Here is a 22,156-nt window from a genome sequence, read left to right on the forward strand (position 1 = left end):
GACAGTTAGAAACAAAAAATATCCAATGGCCTTATTTTAAAAAACAAGTCTCCATGAATTAGGGGCTAGGATTGTCCAACCAACATAATTTTTGTATTGTTACTTAACAACAGTGGGTCCACAATTTAGCCAGTTTATTTGGGTTATATACCCCAATTTCATTTCTAAGTACCTGCATATCAAGCATCATATGCAGCCAGAGTATCAACTAACTCCCCAGGATGAAACACCATTGTCCAAGATATCAAGCTTTCAAGAGGCTAGATGGAAGTACCCCAGCTCCGTACAGATTATCTACTGACCTGGAATGCAGTGTCTGAGGACTCAGAGCTGAAATTGTCGATGACTTTAGCGTGTACCTGGATAAAATAAAAATCAAGTCGGCCTCTTAGGTTGACTTCTCCACCTAAAATAAACTGATATGATGGTGTACTTTAAGATTTTAAGAAAGTCCAGTCAGATACAGAAAGGAAACATCATAAATGAACTGCATTCATCGCCATCACAGTGGCCTTGTCTAAGCTAATAGGGTTTGCCAATCATTTCTATCCAAGGTCCAATCCTTTGTAAGTCTACAAGCCTTCATATCCCTTACCACTTCAGTCCAAGCCCTCTTTGGTCTTGCCTTAGCTACCTTTTAGGTCCTTCAACCCTAATCAAAATTCCACTCCTAGTGAGGGCCTTTTACGGTTTTCATAGAACATGGGTGAACCACTTCATTGGTTCTTCAGCATTCCATCTCCTGTTGGGAAGTAAATACTATTATAATGAAAAAGAAAAAAAGAAAAAGAAAAAAGAGGCAACTGAGATGGACTAATCACCTCCAACCAATTTAATTTTATGCATCAGACTGCTCTTGAAGCGTCATATATTACCAGGGAAAAATGTCTGAAGAAAAGGGTTGTAGGTCAAGTTAGGCCATCATACGCTATGGAATGGCACCATCAGCTCAACCTACAGATGGGTTATAGGTTGACCATTTCTCAGTTAAATATAAACAAGAGGTTTGCTAGCCCCACATAGACCCTCTCTATATGCACCTTTGCATGCAGTGGCATGCGTGGTGCATCTGAAACGTGCAAAGGTGGGATGACCATTCGGATGACCTGGTGCAAAAATATGACAGTCCACTCATCAAGTGCACCATCCCTGTATGAAAATGATGGGCAGTATACACGTCAACAACAGTGTTTTAAATAGCAAATAGTGTGTAGCATACCGTTCACCCCTCGGAAGCATGAGGCTTAAGCTACATAGCGTGTAGCGTGAGATACACACTACTTGCGAGATTTTTAATTAAGGTTGTGTTTAGTTGTGCCAAATATCATGAAATTTATGACATTTTGCACCAAATTTGTCTGATTAATACTGGAATTTAATGACATCTGGTGCAACAAAACACAACTTAAAATAACAGGAAAAATAGGCAAAGATTAAGGGCCTGTTTGGCAAAACTTCTTTTCAGCACTTATCACTGAAATATGCTATTTTCAGTGATTTTCCCTCATTCAGACCATTTGGCAAATCCAAGAAATTAAGTGCTTAATTTGGATTTTCACTGATTTTTTAAAAAAGCTTTCCTCTCTTGACTTGAGACTTCAAGGCATGCAGTAAGTGATTTTGTTTAATATCTTTGGTCACTTTCGACCAAAATATCCTCGAAAACTTTTATAAATGACAACTTTATCCTTTGGTGACTTTTGTGGAAGCTTTGAAAGGACTCGAATTTTGGAACACTTGGCAAAGTTATTGTGGGCCCCATCATAATGTATGTGTTATATCCACACTGTCCATCCATTTTGCTAGATCATCTTAGGGCATGGGCCAAAAAATGAGGAAAATTCAAAGCTCAAGTGGACCACACCACAAAAAGCAGTGTGGCAATGACATCCACCGTCAAAACCTTCCTAGGGGCTGCCATGATTTGTATTTGTCATCCAACCTGTTCATAAGGTCATCCAGACCTGGATGAAGGGAAAGCACACATATCAGTTTGATCCAAAATTTTGTGGCCCCCAAGAAGTTTTCAATGGTAGGCATTTAATCCCCACTATTTTCTATGGTCTGGTCCACTTGAGCTTTGGATCTGCCTCATTTTTGGGCTCATGCCCTAAAATGATCTAACCAAATGGATGGACGGTGTGGATAAAACACATACATCATGGTGGGGTAGACAAAACTTTGCCACATCAACTTGGTATCTAGGTGTCGTGTTCTGTACGTGCACTTTAAAAGGGAGTAGGTGTTACCCAATAACACGTTAGTGGGCGTTGCCCTGACCATGGGGCTCACTTTGATGTATGCGTTATATATCCACGTCGTCCATCAGTTTTTCTTGCTCATTTTAGGGAGTGGTCCCAAAAATGAAGTAGATACAAATCTCTAGGGGACCACATAGTGGGGATTGAATGCCACCATTAAAAACTTCTCGAGGGCCACAAAAGTTTTATATCAAGCTGGTATTTGTGTTTTCCCTTCATCTAGGTCCATGTGACCTTATCAATAGGTTGATGACAAATAAACATTAAGGTGGGCCTTAGGAAGTGTCTATTAGTGGATGTTCACTGATAACTATTTCCTGTGGTATGGTCCACTTAAGATTTGGATCTGCTTCATTTTTTGGACCATGCCCTAAAATGAGTTGGGAAAACTAATGCGCACATGGATATACAACATATACATCGTGGTGGGGCCCACAGTCAGGGTAGCACCCACTATGGTGTTACCCCTAGTCCACCAAAAATGGGTAATGCAGGGGCATTTTCACACTGGGCTCAAGTGGGGTCGCTTGTTGGATGCAAGGGCACACTAGAGTTGGGTAACCCATGCGATTTGGGGCCCACGGGGGAGGTCTCGTGTTCGAGACTCCTTATCAGGGGTGATTAATGTGCATTTCACACCGGGCTTGAGTGGGGTAGCCCGTGGGATGCGGGGACACACTCGGGGTGGGCGGCCCATATGATTTGGGGCCCACAAAGGGGGTTCGGCCGAGGTCCTAACCCAAGGGATGTGGGGCCTAGGCTATAAGATAAATGGATTAATTTGCCATACTCTAACAGTTCGAGCTTTTAGAGCAAATGGTTGATTGTCCTGCATCAATGGGGCTCAAATCCATAGTGACCGCTCTAGTTGGTGCTAGAAAAGCTTTGGGCCCCCATGATGTATCTGTTTTATCCACATCATCCACCCATTTTTCCATATAATTTTAGGGCATGATCCCAAAAATGAGGCAGATTCAAATCTCAGATGAACCACACCACAGAAAATAATGGTGATTGAACGCCCACCATTAAAAACTTCTTGGGGGCACACAGGTTTTGGATCAAGTTGGTATTTATGTTTTCTCTTCATTACGATTGCATGACCTATTCAACAGGTTGGATGGAAAATAAACATTAAAGTGGGCCCTAAGAAGTTTTTAAAGATGGGTGTCTAATCACTATTGCTTCCTGTGGTCTGGTCCACTCGAGATTTGGATGTACACATCTTTGGGAATCTGGCAAAATGGACAAATGGCTTAGATAAAACATGGACAACATGGTGTGTCTACAGAGCACCGACCAATGCTTCGGATCACCCACTTAGTGTGCTTATCCCCTAATGACACCAATTGAACGGTTATGGTTATTCTATTAAGAAGAATATAGAGCATGGTCCATGGCGTGGCCCATCTCACCGGTGCACTTTGATCACAAAATTAAAGGCCACACCTGTATTCAGTGTTTCAAATAGCGCTCGTAGTGTATGCTACGTAGCGTAGTGTGGCCGTAGCGCTACGTAGCGTCCCAAATAGTGTAAATCCCCTGTAGTGTACGCTACATGGATCATAGTGTACACTACAGTTACGTAGCGCGTAGCGTCCATAGCGTAAGCTACAATTTATTTATTTATTTTTTCATGTTTTCTTTGTTTCTAATGTTGAGGAATGTGACAATTGTATTATACTTGATACTTTTAACCTATGGGATTTTTATTTCTTTTCATAATTGTGACTTGTGGTTTCAATTAGACATTATTAATTAAAGTTGTTTATCTGTAAAGCTGTAAATCTGCTGTGTAGATTGATATTTCCTTTGACATCCCCCCTCAAATTGATGTTGGTAAATCGACAAGCATCAATTTGCTAACGAGAAAATGATGGCGCTGACGTGGCATGGATTTTGTGAAGATATCGGCGATCTGCAAAGTTGTGGAGATATGTGGAAGAGTGATGACTTGATGATCATAGGCTTCCCTGATTGAGTGACAGTCAACCTCGATGTGCTTGGTGCGTTCGTGATAGACTGGGTTTGCGGCAATTTGGATGGCACTAGTGTTGTCAGCATGGAGTGGAGTAGGATGTACGGGAATGAAACTGAGCTCTGTGAGGAGACCACGCAGCCAAATGATCTCGGAGCATGCTGCAGACATGGCTCGGTACTCGGCCTCAGTAGATGATTTGGAGACGTGGTCTTGCTTCTTGCATTTCCAAGAGATAAGGGCATCACCAAGAAACATACACCAGCCGGTAGTAGATTTCCTGGTGTCTGGGCAGCCAGCCCAGTCGGCGTCACTATAGGCTTGTAGCTGAAGTGAAGAACCGGAAGGGAAGAATAAGCCACGAGTAGGTGTCCCAAGAATGTAGCGAATTATGCGGCGGACTGCAGATAGATGGAGATGCCTCGGTGCTTGCATGAATTTGCTGACGGTATGAACAGCATAAGAGATGTCTGGTCGGGTAATGGTTAGATAGATAAGACTACCAACTAACTTCCGATAGGTAGTAGGATCCTCAAGAAGCTCCCCTTCGTCACGTCGATATTTCACATTAAGTTCCATGGGGGTGTCAACCGAAGTAGCGTTGGTGAGACCGGCTAGCTGAACCAGATCTTGACTATACTTGTGCTGATGCAAGAGGAGACCGTGCGGCTGATGATGCACCTCCAAACCCAAGAAATAGGTGAGCTGGCCAAGATCTTTCATGTGAAATGTAGAATTCAACAAAGTCTGAACCGCAGAGATTGCCTCCAAGTCAGAGCCAGTGATGACGATATCGTCCACATAAACAAGGAGGACGACGATACCTGTGGATGTCCTTTGTAGAAAAAGAGAGGAGTCATACTGACTTTGAGTGAAAGAAAAACTAAGCAAAGTGGATCGAAACTTCTCAAACCATACTCTTGGTGCCTGCTTCAAACCATACAAAGAACGTTTCAGTTTGCAAACATCAGTAGGTGAGGAAGTGGGCATACCAGAGGGAAGTTTCAAGTAAACGTCTTCCTTGAGATCACCGTGGAGAAATGCGTTCTTAACATCCATTTGATGTAAGGGCCAGGATTGGGATGCAGCAAGAGCGAGTATAGTTCGGACAGTGGTCATTTTGGCGACCGGTGCAAAGGTCTCATCATAGTCGAGACCATATTCTTGTTTGTTGCCAAGTGCCACTAACCGAGCTTTGTAACGATCTATGGACCCATCGGAATTAAGCTTGATAGAAAACACGAACTTACTGCCAAGGGGTTTCATGGAGGAGGGACATGGAACAACATCCCATGTTTGGTTTTCTTCAAGTGCGAGAAGTTCGGTTTCAATTGCTTTTCGCCAACACTCATGCTCCATTGCCTGTTTATAAGATGAAGGAAGAGAAATAGACGACAAAGTGGCTGTGAAGGATGAAGGAGAAGAGAAACCAAACCTATCTGGGGGTCTACGAACCCGAGTACTGAGTCGGAGAGAGGGAGGTGCAGGTGCTGAAACAGGAGCAGCAGTGGAAAGAGCTTCACACCAAAATCGAGAGGGCGTGGAAGATTCTAACAGAAGAGTGCGAACCACATCAAGAAGGTGACGGTTCTTCCTTTCAGCCACTCCATTTTGTTGAGGTGTCGAAGGGCAAGACCGTTGAGAGATGATGCCATGATTCTTTAGGAAGTCCTGAAACAAATGAGACATATACTCACACCCATTGTCAGAACGAAGGATTTTGACATGGGCCGAAAATTGTGTCTGAATATATGCATGAAAAATCTTAAAAACAGAAAATACTTCGTCTTTGGAATGAAGGAAATAAATCCATGTGAAACGACTATAGTCGTCAATAAAAGTGACAAAGTATTTGTAATTAGCATGCGAAGTGACTGGTGCCATACCCCACACATCACTATGTATCAGATCGAAAGGTTTGACAACATGCGGTGTGTGAAAAGGAAAGGGTAGAGTTTTACTTTTGCCAAGTCTGCAAGAATTGCAATCAAACTGAACAACACTAAGAGATGGTGTTTCATTATTCCCAAGAAAACCAGATTTCAATAAAGCATGAAGTACATTAGAGTTTGGATGTCCGAGACGTTTATGCCACGCTCGGTAATCAACATGAGCAGAATTACAAGCGACAAAAGGCAAAGAAAAAGAAGACAAAGGAAATTGAAGAGGAAAAAGACGTCCCACTTTAGGCCCCCTCGCGATCATCCGCCCTGACTGTTGATCCTGAACAACACAACCAGATTTAGAAAACTCTACTTTACAATCATTATCAACTAACTGACCGACAGACACAAGATTGGTGGTAAGACCGGGAGATACGAAGACATCAGTGAGAGAGGAGGAAACATCACCAGTGGCCGTGATAGGTAAATGATTGCCATCAGCAGTATGAATTTTGAGATTTCCAAAATATTTGTTTACATTGGTAAGAGAAGCAACATTGTTTGTCATATGATGGGAAGCCCCGGAATCAAAGTACCAAGGAGATGATGTAGTGAAGGGTTTACCTGAGAGTCCTAAAGCTGAAAATGCAGAAATGATCATTTGTTGAATCATGTCGGGGGTCACGGGTTGGACTAAAACGGGAGCAGGAGCAGGAGCACTTTGTGTTGTATTCACCAAACTACCCGCACTAGAAGAGCCAACTGAGACAGTATATGCTGTCTCCGATTTCTTGGGGGGTCGAGTTGGGCATTCCTTGATGATATGGCCATCCTTTTTGCAATAGTTGCAGAATTTTCGGGGACAGTTTGCAACATAATGACCAAATCCCTTGCAACAGAAGCACTGAACAGTGCTCATATCCCTGCTTCGTGGCCTGCCTTGTGCTGCATAGGCTACAGGAACAGATGTAGATCGTCGTTGTTCCATGGTGGTTTGAGTGAGAAGGCGCTGTTCCTCGCGAAGAAGATCATTTAGGCATGTATCCAAGGAGGGGACAGATTCTCGGTTCATAAGATTGGATCTGGTGCCTTCAAATTCAAACCTTAGTTTCATTAGAAATTGATCCCTCTGAGTAGTTTCATGGACAGATTGAACAGAACTAAGACCTTCGGATGGTAAGTCAGCATAAACTATATCAGTGTATTCAGCCCAAAGATTAGTGAATCTAGAGTAAAAATCAGAGATAGAAAGACTATCCTGTTGGAGAGTGGCCAATTCATGTTCAAGCTGGAAACGACGAGCAGTGTTTTGTTGACTGTAGACCTTCTTCAGGTATGTCCACATCTGAGCTGCAGTCTGAGAAGATCGAAGGTTCAAGATGATGTTGGGTTCAACGGATCCCAAAATCCATGCCATAACTTGTGCGTCCTTGACTTCCCACTTGGCGTGTCGGTCTTTGTCTTTGTCTTTGTCAGGAGCTAGGTTACTGCCATCAACATGTCCCCACAGCTCCTTACCCTTGACGAAAATCCTGAAATGAAACGCCCAAGCAGAGTAGTTCTTGCCATTGAAACGAATCAAAGAAACATCAGACTTATCGGAAGACATGAGGTCAACAGAACTAGAACAAGAATAACCGAGACTAAGAAACTTGAGAGCACAAGACAAATGGAAATTTAGAGCTATAGCTCTGATACCATGACAGTTTAGAGTCCTTTTGAAAAAGTCTGTCTTTCTTTATTGACAATTGCCCATTATATAGGTAGATTACAAGCTATTTAGGGAAGAAATACAAGCAGATCTTCAGCCCCTACCATATATACATCTATCTAAATATACTGTACAGCTAATATATCCTAATTAAGGAAGGAATAAATCTGTATAACTGTCATATCAGTCAAAGCTGTAGATATTAGCTGTAAATCTGCTGTAGATATTAGCTGTAAATCTGCTATTAGCTGTAAATCTGCTGTAAATCTGTAAATCTGCAAAGCTGTAAATCTGTAAATCTGTAAATCTGTAAAGCTGTAAATCTGCTGTGTAGATTGATATTTCCTTTGATAGCACCCACTATGGTGTTACCCCTGGTCCACCAAAAATGGGGCTCAAATCCATAGTGACCGCTCTAGTTGGTGCTAGAAAAGCTCTGGGGCCCCCATGATGTATTTGTTTTATCCACGTCATCCACTCATTTTTCCATATCATTTTAGGGCATGATCCCAAAAATGAGGCAGATTCAAATCTCAGATGGACCACACCACAGAAAATAATGGTGATTGAACGCCCACCATTAAAAACTTCTTGGGGGCACACAGGTTTTGGATCAAGTTGGTATTTATGTTTTCTCTTGATTACGATTGCATGACCTATTCAACAGGTTGGATGGAAAATAAACATTAAAGTGGGCCCTAAGAAGTTTTTTAAGATGGGTGTTTAATCACTATTGCTTCCTCTGGTCTGGTCCACTCGAGATTTGGATGTACACATCTTTGGGAATCTGGCGAAATGGACAGATGGCTTAGATAAAACATGGACAACATGGTGGTGTCTACAGAGCACCGACCAATGCTTCGGATCACCCACTTAGTGTGCTTATCCCCTAATGACACCAAATGAAGGGTTATGGTTATTCTATTAAGAAGAATATAGAGCATGGTCCATGGCGTGGCCCATCTCACCGGTGCACTTTGATCACAAAATTAAAGGCCACACCTATATTCAGTGTTTCAAATAGCGCTCGTAGCGTATGCTACGTAGCGTAGTGTGGCCGTAGCGCTACGTAGCGTCCCAAATAGTGTAAATCCCCTGTAGCGTACGCTACATGGATCATAGTGTACACTACAGTTACATAGCGCGTAGCGTCCATAGCGTAAGCTACAATGTATTTATTTATTTTTTTCATGTTTTCTTTGTTTCTAATGTTGAGGAATGTGACAATTGTATTATACTTGATACTTTTAATCTATGGGATTTTTATTTCTTTTCATAATTGTGACTTGTGGTTTCAATTAGACATTATTAATTAAAGTTGTTTGCTTAGAAAGTTGTTGATGTGATAATTATTTGATTTGGCTTATATATGTGGATTGGCTTTTGATAAATGATAACTAACAACTTTTTTGAACATGCTTATAATTGATAAAATGAATCATCTTTTAGGCATTTTTATATTTTTTTCCTTTTTTTTCACTATTTATTATATTTGTCCTATTTTTAAATTAAAAAATAGAAGTATCGTATAGCTTACGCTACACGCTACATATTTACGCTACACGCTATAGAGGGTTGAGCGCTACGCATCACACTACCGCTATTTAAAACATTGCCTATATTATCACCCACTTGCCTCATTACACAATTGATTCATGTCACTGCACTTGGCAAACATGAAAGATCCAGACTGCTCATCTACTTGGCTTATTTGGTGGGGAAGGTATTAAATTTTTATTGTATTGGGCATATGTGTGCCAAATTTGAAGGCATGGCAGTAACGGGTTTCGTCTCACATTCTACAAAAGATAGAAATTGGGACAATATGGGCAAATATGACAAATTGCCAATTTTCAGACATTTCTAATTTGTGTTTACCAAACAAGTTTTTGTGGAAAAAAAGGTGCTTATTTTCACATATTAGGACTTTTTTTCAGACATTACCAAACAGATTTTCAGTAGTTTTTTTTTTTTTTTTTGAAGAGTTGTGGAATTTTATTAAAGGCCCACTAGCAACGGCCGGTGGGAAAAGAATACAAGAAATGCAAAAGCCCATAAAAAAAGGGAAAAAGCCAAAAGGAGAGGGCTGCTAGCAGTCAAGGTTGATGCGAATAGAGGCCCATTTAGCAAGCGACGCCTTCTCTGAAGAGATCACAACCGCAACTGGCCGCCAGATGTTGTCAAAGCAGCGTCGATTCCTCTCTATCCAAATTCCCCCCCAAATAGTCGGGGGAGAACCATATGCCAGAGGTTTCCTTTCTTGAAAGCTAGTCCTCCTCCGTTCCACGCCCACAAAAGGTCATTCGCATTGCTAGGCATAGCCCAAAATGAGCTGAAGGAGGCTAAAAAGTGCACACTTGGACGTGAAAGAACAGAAGAAAAACAAATGATCAATTGTCTCCACCTCTTGCTCACATAGGTAGCATCTGTTAAGGATAACCATAGAGCACTTTTGCAAGTTATTGATCGTTAGGACTTTCTTTCTGCCTACTAGCCAAGAGAAGACCACAACTTTGGGAGGAATATCATAATGCCAGAAATGGAAGGCGAATTTATCCCCACCTCCCAAGGTGGACAAGCAAATCATCTTGAAGAAGGATGCAACTGAAAACTTCCCTGAACCATGCCATTTCCAAACTATTTCATCTTTACCATCTGGTGGAGACACAACGCGAAGCCTCTCCAACATGGACAAGAGCTCTTCAAATTCCAAATCAGCAAAGTCTCTTCTACAAGGGGCAGACCAACATATGTTTTCCACCCAAACCCGAGAAGCATTCCGTGACCTTAACATCCACTAAAGGCGGTAGTCGAGCCAGGTTAAGGTAGCTTTGAGAGAGGGGGAAGTCGTCGCACCAACAATATTTCCAAAATTTGACCCCAGACCGTCGCCTTTAGAGAATTAGATTCCCTTTTTGAACACCAATAAAGCCATAATCGACTTCTGGGTATAAGAAGTCTTGTAAATCAAGGACTCATTAACTTCCTAACCTCCCGGGGTGATCCCGTACTTGGAAGCAATGATTTCCCTCCAAAAAGTCTTCCTTTGTGGCGAATCTCCATAACCACTTCACAAGAAAAGCATGATTCATATTGAATAGATCCCGCGGACCAGTCCCACCTTCCTCAATGGGTTTACAAATATCATCCCAACTCAAAAGATGGAATTTGAAACCTTCATGGCGGCCTTTCCAATAGAAATCTCTTCTAAGCTTCTCCAATTTGATTTTAACCAAGCTTGGGCATTTAAATAAGGACATGAAGTAATACGGCATATTGGAAAAAGTTGCTTTAATAAGAGTTAACCTCCCTCCCCATTAAAGGCAACGACTCTTCCAAGAGGCCAATTTTCTTTCTATCCTCTCCACCGGCACCACCTTATCCCAAAAGTCAACTGGAGGCTTACCGATACATAAAGGGAGCCCCAACTCCCAAGTAAGAAAAAGGAAAAGATCCCACCTTGCATCCTATAATCGAAGCCAATGAGGAGACCTCATTATGAGACCAATGGCTGCCCAGGACCTCACTCTTTTCCACGTTCACTTTCAGCCCAAAAACCGCCTCAAAACAGATTATGATCTTGCGCATATTGTCCAACATGAAAGGATTGGCTTCACAAAAAATGCTGGTGTCATCCGCATATTGAAGGTGAGACAGAGGTTTCCCGACTTTCGACACTTGAAACCCACGAATGAGATTTTTCAGTACTTTTAAGTACTACAATTCAGCACTGTAAGTTTTCAGCACTTAAATTAATTTTCAGACCTTATTTTCAGTTTACCAAACAGTGCCCAAGTATAAAGGTAAAGAAAGAGCAACCTAATTGATTTAATACTATTGCTTATACTGACCTTGTGACACAGAATATACCCAGAACATCAAACAAAATAAGCACAAAAGAACTACAAGCATATATCCAGAGAAAATTGTTGGCAACAGAAAAGATCTATCAGCTGAGAAAGGAACTCGAATGTATTCTCTAAATCATCCATACTCTGCAAGGTGCATGTCATAAAGAGATCTAAGCCCATCCACGCAATCAGCAAGACTTGGCCGTATCCCCACTCGCAATTGCATCTGATGCATAGTTGGCCGCATGGATCCCCCTTTCAATAGTTGCTTGCCATCTCGCACAGTCTTCTCAAGGGATATGACAATGCCATGAAACTCTTTCCTGAATTTTCAAACAGCACAGAGGATATTCTCATAATGAACTAAAACAAGCAGAAAAGTTCCAAAATATATCTAATATTAAAAATTGCTATATCTGCTTGCATTCTTTTCTTTTTTTACTTTTCTTTTGACTGATTGCTGTGTAATGAAAAAAAAAAAGTAATGCTGTCAAGCAGAGAATGAACTTTGACATTGAGAGGAACTTAGATGAAGGCCAAGGAAATGCGAAATTTCAGTTATAGAGGACCTCATTAATTAGGGATTTTTTACCATACAATATTTGCATGCCTGATGACACCTAGCATTTTAAAATAATAATAATCAGAAACTACGCTAGCATTGACTTGAAGGCGAATGGCAACCAAGAGTGATTCTCTCTGGTTTGCAGCTTCCATAATCGGTAGTGAGATGAATTTCTTGGATTGCCACTTCCTCCAAATGCATCTGATGCCTCACCTCACACAAGTTGATAGAATAAATGGGATGAGCCATTTCTACACAGGAAGTGAATGTGAAAACTATGCACTTGTAACTTCTCTAATCCATATCTAAAAACATGCATTCTCAAACTCAATTATGTTAAACCTGGCAATTACTGTCATGCTAGCCAATGTTTTAAATTTCAACGATATTGGCCGATATATCCCACGATATATCTTGTATCCCACCTGTGTGATACGAAACACACAGGTAGTACCGATATATTCCACATGTTCGGTTCGGTGAGCATTTTCAATTTCCAATACCTTTTTTTTTTTTTTTTGGTTGAAATTATGTTAAATCAGTGTCCAATGGATACAAATCCATTGGTTCTTCATGTATTACATGAAAAATTATGGAGTTCGAGCTGTGATTCCAATATGCATTGGTTCTTCCTGTTCTTCATGTTTTCGTTCGAAATTTTCCTTCAACAAGCTATCAATTGAGATTAATTTCGAATTATTTAGAAGTATTTGATGAAATGATCATCACATGCACTCTAATTTCGAAATTTGAGTGTAGGTGGTCCGATTTGGGAAATTTTGGGGAAATTTTGAAATTTCCTTAATTTCTCCCAAATTACTTGCAATGTTGCACTCCAAACATGAAATCAAGCATGTATGAGGGCTGATCTACTGATTTATTAAGTCCTTATAAATTTTCAGAAAATAAAAATCATTTTTAATTAAAATTTAATAAAAAATTTATGAAAATATTATTTTTTTTTTCGAAATTTCCCTTCAAGTAGCTGTCAATTGAGATTAATTTTGAAGTATTTAGGAGTGTTTGATGAAACAATAATCACATACAATCAAAATGTTATGCATTCAATTTAAATATATTTGCATTAGTTTAGTCAGACAGAGCATAGCTTAGGACCCTATACAAAGGCAACCTATTACATGCACTCTTTTTTGAGATGTTATGATTTAAAAGTGTGTATTAAGGTCTTTTTCATCAATCCCTGAAGTTTTATTGAAAAATTTAGCCATTTTCCCCCATGTTTCCGAAAAATGTGCGATAAATCACTTGATACAAATGATATATCCTGTGCAATAACCGATACGTATCTCTATCCTAAGGATGTGATACATAATGCGATATCGATATTTCAAACATTGACGCCAACCACCCTATCAGCAGTCAATGGAACAAAAACAAGAGCCAAACAGATTATTTGTCTTAATCTCTGTTGTTTGATAGATGGAATAGGCTATCCCTTCAAGGCTTCCTCTTTATTTCTTTTTCTTTTTTCCATTTCATTGGTAAGAGACTTTTATTAGAAGCACAGGCCAAAGGCAAATACGAGTGCTAAAGAGAGCATTGCTAAAGCATTACAACGGAAACCTTGACCAATCCCCCCCAACACACACACACACAAAAACACATAGAGGCTTCCAATTGTATGGCCACATAACCAAGCATCAATCAAATGTAGCCAAATTGAAACAAGATGGTTAAAGCATTTTGCTCTCCTCGCACACATGCAACAACCATTTGCAATAACCATGTTCCTTTGAGACCAGATAACCAGGATGTAGGATGATGGAAACTAATCCAAGATGCAAGATGAGAGATCAATTACGCATTAACTCTAGCAATCATAATGTAAAATCAAACATATCCACAAAACAGATTCAGAAATTCAGATTTCTAACACAAAGGTCCTAGGTTATCACATACGCGGTGCACAAAATATAAAATAATTCTAGAGTGGCCCACTTAGAAGTAGGGACTTCCAAATCTAGCGTGGGTAGTGCAGCATCACATGAATAGACAATGACGCAAGTAAAATTCTGGTTTGGGAAAGGTTTTACAAAAAAAAAAAAAAAAAATTCAGATTTCGTTAGGGTTTTAGGTCCACGAATTGAGATTTGGGAATCAGGGTTCTAGGGATTTAAAGGATATAGGAATGAGGTAGGGTTGGAAGGAGATAAAGGAAGGGAAAGGATATGAAATGGGGCCTACACGTGCATGTGGGTCCATACATGGATGGGTAGGGAGAAAGAAGAAAAGGGATGGATTGGGATGGGTTTTAATAGGTTTGGAAAGGTTGTAAGGTAAGGGAAAAGAAGAAGAAAAGATGAAGAAGATGAACACATTATTGGAGAAGAGAAAGAGGAAGAATGCACCTTGGAGAATCCACCACCAAACTAGCCTCTACCCTTCCACAATTCAATTAGAAGGGAGGGTTTCTCACAAACCCTAAAAACATATAGAAAAACACCTTCACAAAAGAAAGTCTTCTTTTTTCTTCTTCTAAAAAACACTCCACTGGGGTTGGAGACCCCCTCCCCCCCCACCCCATGCTTTTATAATGAAATTTTAAAATAATTACAAGGGGCAATAGTCTTTTCACACCCAAAATGACTAGCTATCCCTCCAGACATGAAGATTACGAAGGGACATACAGGGTATACACAATCTATCACCTCTAAACAAAAACTCACCAACCAAGACACACTCACTACAACCCCTAGACATATCTAACAACGATACATATGCCTCTCCAAAATCTGGACAACTAGGATAAATCTTCCTTTAAATGCTCAAACCTAGTGACTTCGACGCTCATGGAATGGAGTAATGCAACCATACAACTCAACGCATCAACAAGTTTATTCTCAACCTCGGCCTTGTGCTTCAACACAAAAGTGTACTCCTGAAGAAATTGGACCCACTTGGCATGCATCGGGTTCAACTTCTTTTGTGAGTTGAGATAGCTCAAAGCCTCATGGTCAAAGAATAAGACAAACTCCCGCGATAATAAATAATGTCGCCAATGGTGCAAGGACTGCACTCCCGCATAGAAATCCTTGCCATATGTAGAATACTTTTGCTTCGCTTCATTCGGTTTTTCGCTAAAGAATGCGACAAGATGCCCTTCCAAACTAAGCACTCCACCTATACCTACACCAGACGCATCACAAGCAACCTCAAAAGTCTTCAATCATCTTAAGCTTAATCTCTTTGAACGCCCTAGAGGCTACTTTAGTCCATTGAAACTCTCATTTTTTAATGCAATCGGTAATGGGAGCCATGATGAAACTAAACCTTCTAATGAACCGTCTTTAAAAGGTGGTTAAGCCGTGGAAGCTATACACGTCATGAATATTACGCGGCTTAGGCCAACTGACAATGGCCTTGACTTTCTCGGGATCCGATGGCATGCCCTCAGATGACACGATAAACCCTAAGAAGATGACACTACTAGACAAAAATGAACACTTCTTGAGGTTGGCATATAACTTCTCCACCCTAAGGATCCAACACGATTGCCTCAGAAGGTGGATGTATTGTTCCGTAGTCATGCTATAAATAAGGATGTCGTCAAAGCACACAACTAGGAACTTCCCCATGAAGGATCTCAACACATGGGTCATCACCCGCATAAATATACTTGGGGCATTAGTCAGCCCAATAGGCATGACTAGCCACTCATACAGCTCATCCTTCATCTTGAAGGCATTTTTCCACTCATCACCTAGGCGAATACGAATGTGGTGATACCCACTCTTAAGGTCTATTTTGGAGAAAATTGTGGCATTGGCCATCATGTTCAACGTATCATCAAGGCGTGACATAGGAAATCAGTACTTAACAGTAATCTTGTTTATGGATATGCTATCCACACATATATGCCACATGCCATCCTTCTTGAGCATCAGAAGGGTGGGCACGGCACATGAACTCATGCTCTCCTGAATGACCCATTTCCTAAGAAGCTCATCAACTTTCTTCTTGAGTTCTGCATGCTCCATGGGGTTCACATTGTAATGAGGAAGGTTTGGGAGAGTCGACCTGGGGACAAGATCAATGGCGTGCTAGATGTCCCTCATAAGTGGAAGCTCATCCGGGAGGTCGTCAGGAAAGACATCATTAAACTCATCCATCACCAAAATCACCTCACTAGGCAACTCTACACAACTTGGAGGGTAGCCTCTCTATTCATGAGGGCATACACCTCCGAATCCTTATTAGTCTCTCTTTCAAATTCTTTTTTCATCAATGATGTGAAGAGACTTAAGTTTAGACTTCCTCGAAGTTCTAAGATTATCCTTCTTAGTGGTTTCCTTCTTTTCCGGTATGCTAAGGACTCAATCTAATTTTCTTGCCCTCAAACATGAATATACAAATATTCGAGTGACCGAATATTGTAACGTCAGAGGCAAATAACCAGGGCCTACCTAAGATGATGTGGTTAACATCCATGGGAACCACATCGCACCACGACGAATCCTTAAACGACTCAAACTGAATGGGCATACAACATCATTGTGAGACCAGAATGGAAGACTCATCAACCCACAATACTCTGTAAGGCTAACGGTGAGACTTGGCTTTCAAACCTAGTCAACTCACGGTACTGGTAGAGACTACATTGGCACAGTTGCCACGGTCCACAATCACTTTACAATTCTTTTCTCCACACTTGGTATAAGTGTTAAAGATCGTGTTCCTACGCCAATCATCATTTTCTTTAGCTTGTGCAAGGGCCTATCTGACTACTACGATAGTGAGTCTCCTGATCATCAAGCTCCTTATCACTAGCACCAATATCAGGATCATGCTCCTCTACATTGCAATTGTCCTCAGTATCCTCATTTGCCTCACATATCATAAGAGCTTTACCTCTTTCTTTGTTTGGGCATTCCTTTGCGATGTGACAATAACCATTGCAATAGTAAAACTGTATGTGCTCACTTCCCTTTGAACTAGTGCTGACTAGACCCTTACCTTTAACATCTCTATTATAGGTGGGAGCACCAGTTGGGGCTTTGGTCTAGCTCCCAGGGTTAGGTTTAGCTCCCTGAGGAGCAACCCTGCCAATAGAATCACGAGACCCAAACCACTTCATGGTTAGTTGCACTAAGTATCGTTCAAGCTCCTCTACCTTAAGGTAGGCCTCCTCTAGTGTACCAACATCATGAGGGATGAGCTCACGCCTAATCTCAAGATGCAAACTCGTCCTAAAACGAGACATGGTCACAGCAAGGGATTCATCAACATCACATTGCATCATGTACTCGAATCTCTCGATGTAATCCAATACAGGCAACCCATGCCTCAAGGACTGCCACTGATCTAAAAGGCGATCACGGTAGAAGAGCCAGACGTATTTTTCTTTAGTTCTTTCATCTCAACCCATGATGTAATGAGTTCATCTCTATGCCGCTCTACCTTCCACTCTCTATTGGTCCAGAATAACTTGGCTTGACCCATTAATTTCATCTTAGTGAACCTTGCTCGATGGCAATCTAACATGTCACGCCACTCGAAGAAGTGGTCCATGTCAGCTAGCCAATCAAGGAAATGCTTCGGATTCAAGTGACCATCAAAATTGAGATCATCAACTTTTATGCTCTTCATAACTTGTTCCTCAAGGTTGTAACAATCTCAAGACTCTCTACAAGGCGCGTAGGCATGGGGTCCTACATGACCTACTCCTTGACCAAAGTTCCTATTACGACCTCTAATCGGTTCTATTAGGACTGAACCCTACTCAACTGGGTCCTCATCAGTTGGCTCTCCTGCTTGAGACTGATGGTTTTCCCTGATGACGGGGGTACCATGAGAGGTAGCCTCTAGCTGCATGATACACTAGTTACTGGCAGTCAATTGCGCGTCAGTGGTCCTATTATGCATCTCAATGGTCGTCAAATGACAGTTAATCTTTTCAAGAGCCTCGACAATCTGATCTGGGTTCAAGGTGGGGAATAGATCAAAACTATTACCTGTTTGCGTTTGCATACACTAAACGACCCAAATGAGAGGCAACCTAGCAGTATGCGTATTATATGATGAATGTAGTACAAAAATCAGATTTGATGACGCTTAAGGTGATATTATATGATGCACATGTATTTTATGTATGATGACCCTTAGTACATTAAACCCTATGGACAACCCTAGAATGATTCTAGTAAGGCTAAAACTGAAAATTCAGCACCTAGGTGTCTTAAAGTCACGAAATCTAAAAATTCCAGCAATATGGGACTTTGAAAATACCCAAGCAGGAAATTCAGCAAGCCAAATCAAAAAAATTCAACAAGCTATATGCGATCTATATGCTCTACTATGGGTATAGGAATTTTGCCAAACACCTACCCTACGCTAGACCTATATGCTCTGATGCCAAATTTAACGTATGACGATGGAAACTAACCTAGTATGCAAGATGAGAGATCAATTACGCATTAATTCCAACAATTAACATGTAAAATCAAACATATCCATAAAATATATTTAGAAATTTAGATTTGTAATACAAAGGTCCTAGGTTATTACATACGCGGTGCACAAAATATAAAATAATTCGAGAGTGGCCTACTTGGAAGTAGGGGCTTCCAATCTAGTGTGGGTAGTGCAACAACCACGTGAATAGACAATGACGCGAGTAAATTTCTGGTTTGGGAAAGGTTATACAAAAAAAAAAAAAGATCTCGTTAGGGTTTTAGGTTCACGAATTGAGATTTAGGAATAGAGGTTCTACGGATTTAGAAGATATAGGAATGAGGTAGGGTTGGAAGGATATCAAGGAGGGGAAAAGATATGAAGCGGGGCCCATACATGAAGGTCTGTACGAACGCACATGCGTGCAGGTCCACACATGAATGGGTAGGGAGAAAGAAGAAAAGGGATGGATTGGGATGAGTTTTGATAGGTTTAGAAAGGTTGTAAGGGAAGGGAAAGGAAGAAGAAAAGATAAGAAGACGAATAACTTGTTGGGGAAGAGAAAGAAGAAGAATGCACCGTGGGGAGTTTACCACCAAACAAGCCTCTACCATCCCACTACTCAATTGGAATGGAGGGTTTCTCACAAACCCTAAAAACAAAGAGGAAAACACATTCACAAAAGAAAGCCTTCTGCTTTTTTTTTTTTTTCTTCTAAAAAATACTCCACTAGGGTTGGATGTCCACCTCTCTATGCTTTTATAACGAAATTTCAAAATAATTATAACCATACCACTCAAATGATATAGGCCATTATCCAAAATAAAGAAATTAAAACGCTTACTATCAATCTCAACTGTTAAATAAATCCTAAAAAAAAAAAAAAAAAATTAATGAAGGAAGCAAGATCAGGGTCCAAGAGGCCTAGATTTGTAACATTTGATGGTCTGATGGTTTGATCGACAAGATCCAACAGTCGGATCAACATGAAATAAAAATCCTGTAACTAAAGTAGTCTCCTAAATAGCCCACATGTATCATCCCAAAGTGGGGTTTTCAAAATGGTCTGGCGGGCCTCATCTAAAACCCGTCTCCCATCCATAAAGAAAGTTGCGCTAATGTGGGTGGTCGGCTCCATCTCTGGTACACCCGAGTAGGTCCTCTGATGTCCCCATCAAACCACACAAGAGTAATGACCATGGAAGACCTTCACACAGCAATGCCAAGCAAGGTGTTCCGTATCCGTTATGATACGCACGAGGGTGAAATGAGGCAGTTGATTTTTTGTGACTGTATCAGCCGTTACGGTGGACGTAAAGCGTACCCCCCCCCAATTTTATTTTTCTCATTCCAAAAACTCTCTTAGATCATTTTACAATAGATTTCGACCACTCTTACTGTAGTTTTTAATATTAAAATGGTAGATAGAAGTGATTTGAGCAAATAGAAGCTCTGATGGCCCTTTTTCAAAAAATTTGAAAAAGTAGTATTTATTTTATTTTATTTCTAGTTTTAATGCTTTATTGTGATGTGTAAACATTAGATATATATATATATATATATATATATATATATATATGTATATATATATAATCATGTTCACAAATTCACTAGACTGCCCGATACAACACTCTCGCCAAAGAGTGGACCGTTTCACTACTATAAACATGTTCAAAACAAAAAATGAATACATAGTTGGAATATTTACATTATTCTTGATTTTCTAAATATTTTCCAGAAATTTTCGCGCAAAAGAAAATTTTCAACCATTATGGTGGTCGTAACAATCTTTACGCCCCCGTATCAGTCATTACAGCCGATACCCGTATCAGTAATGGTGGTGACCGTTACGGCCACCGTTTCCGATATGGAATGCCTTGAATTGCCAAGCAATAGGGGCACACCAGCTCCACCGATCAAAGCCAAGTTGAAGGTGCAACACCCATTCCCTTCGTCCATTAATTTCTACTAAAGCAATTTTATTGAGATGTTCCGAGAGGAGTCCCCCTTCCCCAATCTCAGGTTTCATTTCTGGTGGTCAAGCCCAACCCAGACCACATAAAATTCGAAGAATTGGAAAGTGCACGAACCTGAGATTTCAGATCAATCTACATGTCATTGTCACTAAAGCGGGCAACAATTATTGCACACTACATATTTATTTATACACAAGTGATGTATTGGACTAGGGTCAACCCAAGTCTAACCTGCTTTCTTAAATTGGCCATTTTTCTGATCAGAACCCTACCCAAGACCCGATACACTTAGCTTGACCCCAGCTTTTAAGCGGGTTTGGGTTAGTTGGCTTATGGTTGTGCTCATGACATAACCTTCACCATTTTAATATCCATTTCCAAAAGTAGAGTTCTTTTAGAGGACAGTTTAAGTTGGTCTTTCTGTCAAGCATGATTGTTTTAAAAAAGTAATCAATTGATATAAACACATTATGAATCTACTTACAAGATTTGTCTAATTTATGACAAGGATTGATGTTTGTTCGACTATTGACTCCATTACAAGGATATGCACCCCAAATATGCCTTGTTGAGAGATTTTTTTACTCTACGAACAAAGTACATTCCAGGCAGTGGTCTGGCATGGGCCTTTAATTACATTCCTTGGGAAAAACGCCTTGATTAAAAGGTTAAAACTAGAGAAAACTAACTCATTACATGGTATAGAATAGCTTATGCAAATTATGCACAAAGGTCTTTCATCTTTAGAGTGTCCAGATCATTGATCAAGTTAAGGTACTAGCAATAGTGATAGCCATTGGAGTTTACACGTCCCGTATAGCCAGTTAGGTGTCGGGATATTAGCTAATGACGCATATCATGTATCTTGAGAGGTATCAACTTCAGATGGCCATGTAGCCTTGTGGTGTACACAAGCATGATCATTCCAACATCACATAGGGTCTCATATGCTAGAGATGATGAAAAGAATGTATGAAACTGCATGTCGGTGCCTATCACCTGGAAACAAGGTCCTTAGATATTGGTGCCTAGAGATATGTGTATGGCATAGATGCTAAAATAGGTCTAGGCCCCCATGCAGACTCCTATCCCTTGGGAAGTCTAGCTATTGGTGGTAAAGCCTCCCCTGGGAGGTTTGAGCTTGGCACAAAGCCTTCCCAATGGGAATGGGAGTATTCAAACTAGTGAGGCTCAACTTCAATTAGGAGATGAATGTTGATATCAAAAGTCCCAAGAGGAAGAACAAGTTGAATCGTCTAAGTGTCCTGTAAATGATGCGCTAAGGAGTATTTATAGTCCTCGGGGGTCTTGATTTTGCTCCAAAAGTTTCTTACATAGTTACAGACACATTTCAGCCTCCCATTGGATGGAGAGGAGCTCACTTCCATGGAATCTTGGGTATCAGGCAGATGAACACTTATGATAGAAGAAGCTATGTGCCTGGTGCTTAGGCGTTAGCGCCTGAACATTAGCGGATAGGCGAAGAGAGCTTGTGCTTGGCACAAAGGCTTTTTCGAATG

The 22,156-nt window shown here is 40.7% G+C and overlaps 1 protein-coding gene across 9 annotated transcripts in view; it reads right to left on the reverse strand.

Moving 5' to 3' along the window:
* Positions 1-22,156, reverse strand: part of LOC131243080 (uncharacterized protein At5g43822-like) — a 73,843-nt gene that overhangs the window by 24,789 nt on the left and 26,898 nt on the right. For 7 of the 9 annotated variants that reach the window (XR_009169847.1, XM_058242160.1, XM_058242161.1 and 4 more), the window contains exon 3: positions 11,828-12,007. Coding sequence is in view for 7 of the 9 variants with exons in the window: in XM_058242160.1 (XP_058098143.1) it covers positions 11,828-12,007 (180 nt within the window). In the remaining 2 variants the exon portion in view is untranslated. Of the gene's footprint in view, positions 1-19; positions 360-595; positions 743-11,827; positions 12,008-22,156 lie in introns of those variants that run through there. The other 2 variants (XR_009169848.1, XM_058242164.1) reach the window with 2 other exon arrangements.

This window comes from Magnolia sinica, chromosome 4, assembly GCF_029962835.1.
Source record: "Magnolia sinica isolate HGM2019 chromosome 4, MsV1, whole genome shotgun sequence".
NCBI classification, from domain to species: Eukaryota; Viridiplantae; Streptophyta; class Magnoliopsida; order Magnoliales; family Magnoliaceae; genus Magnolia; species Magnolia sinica.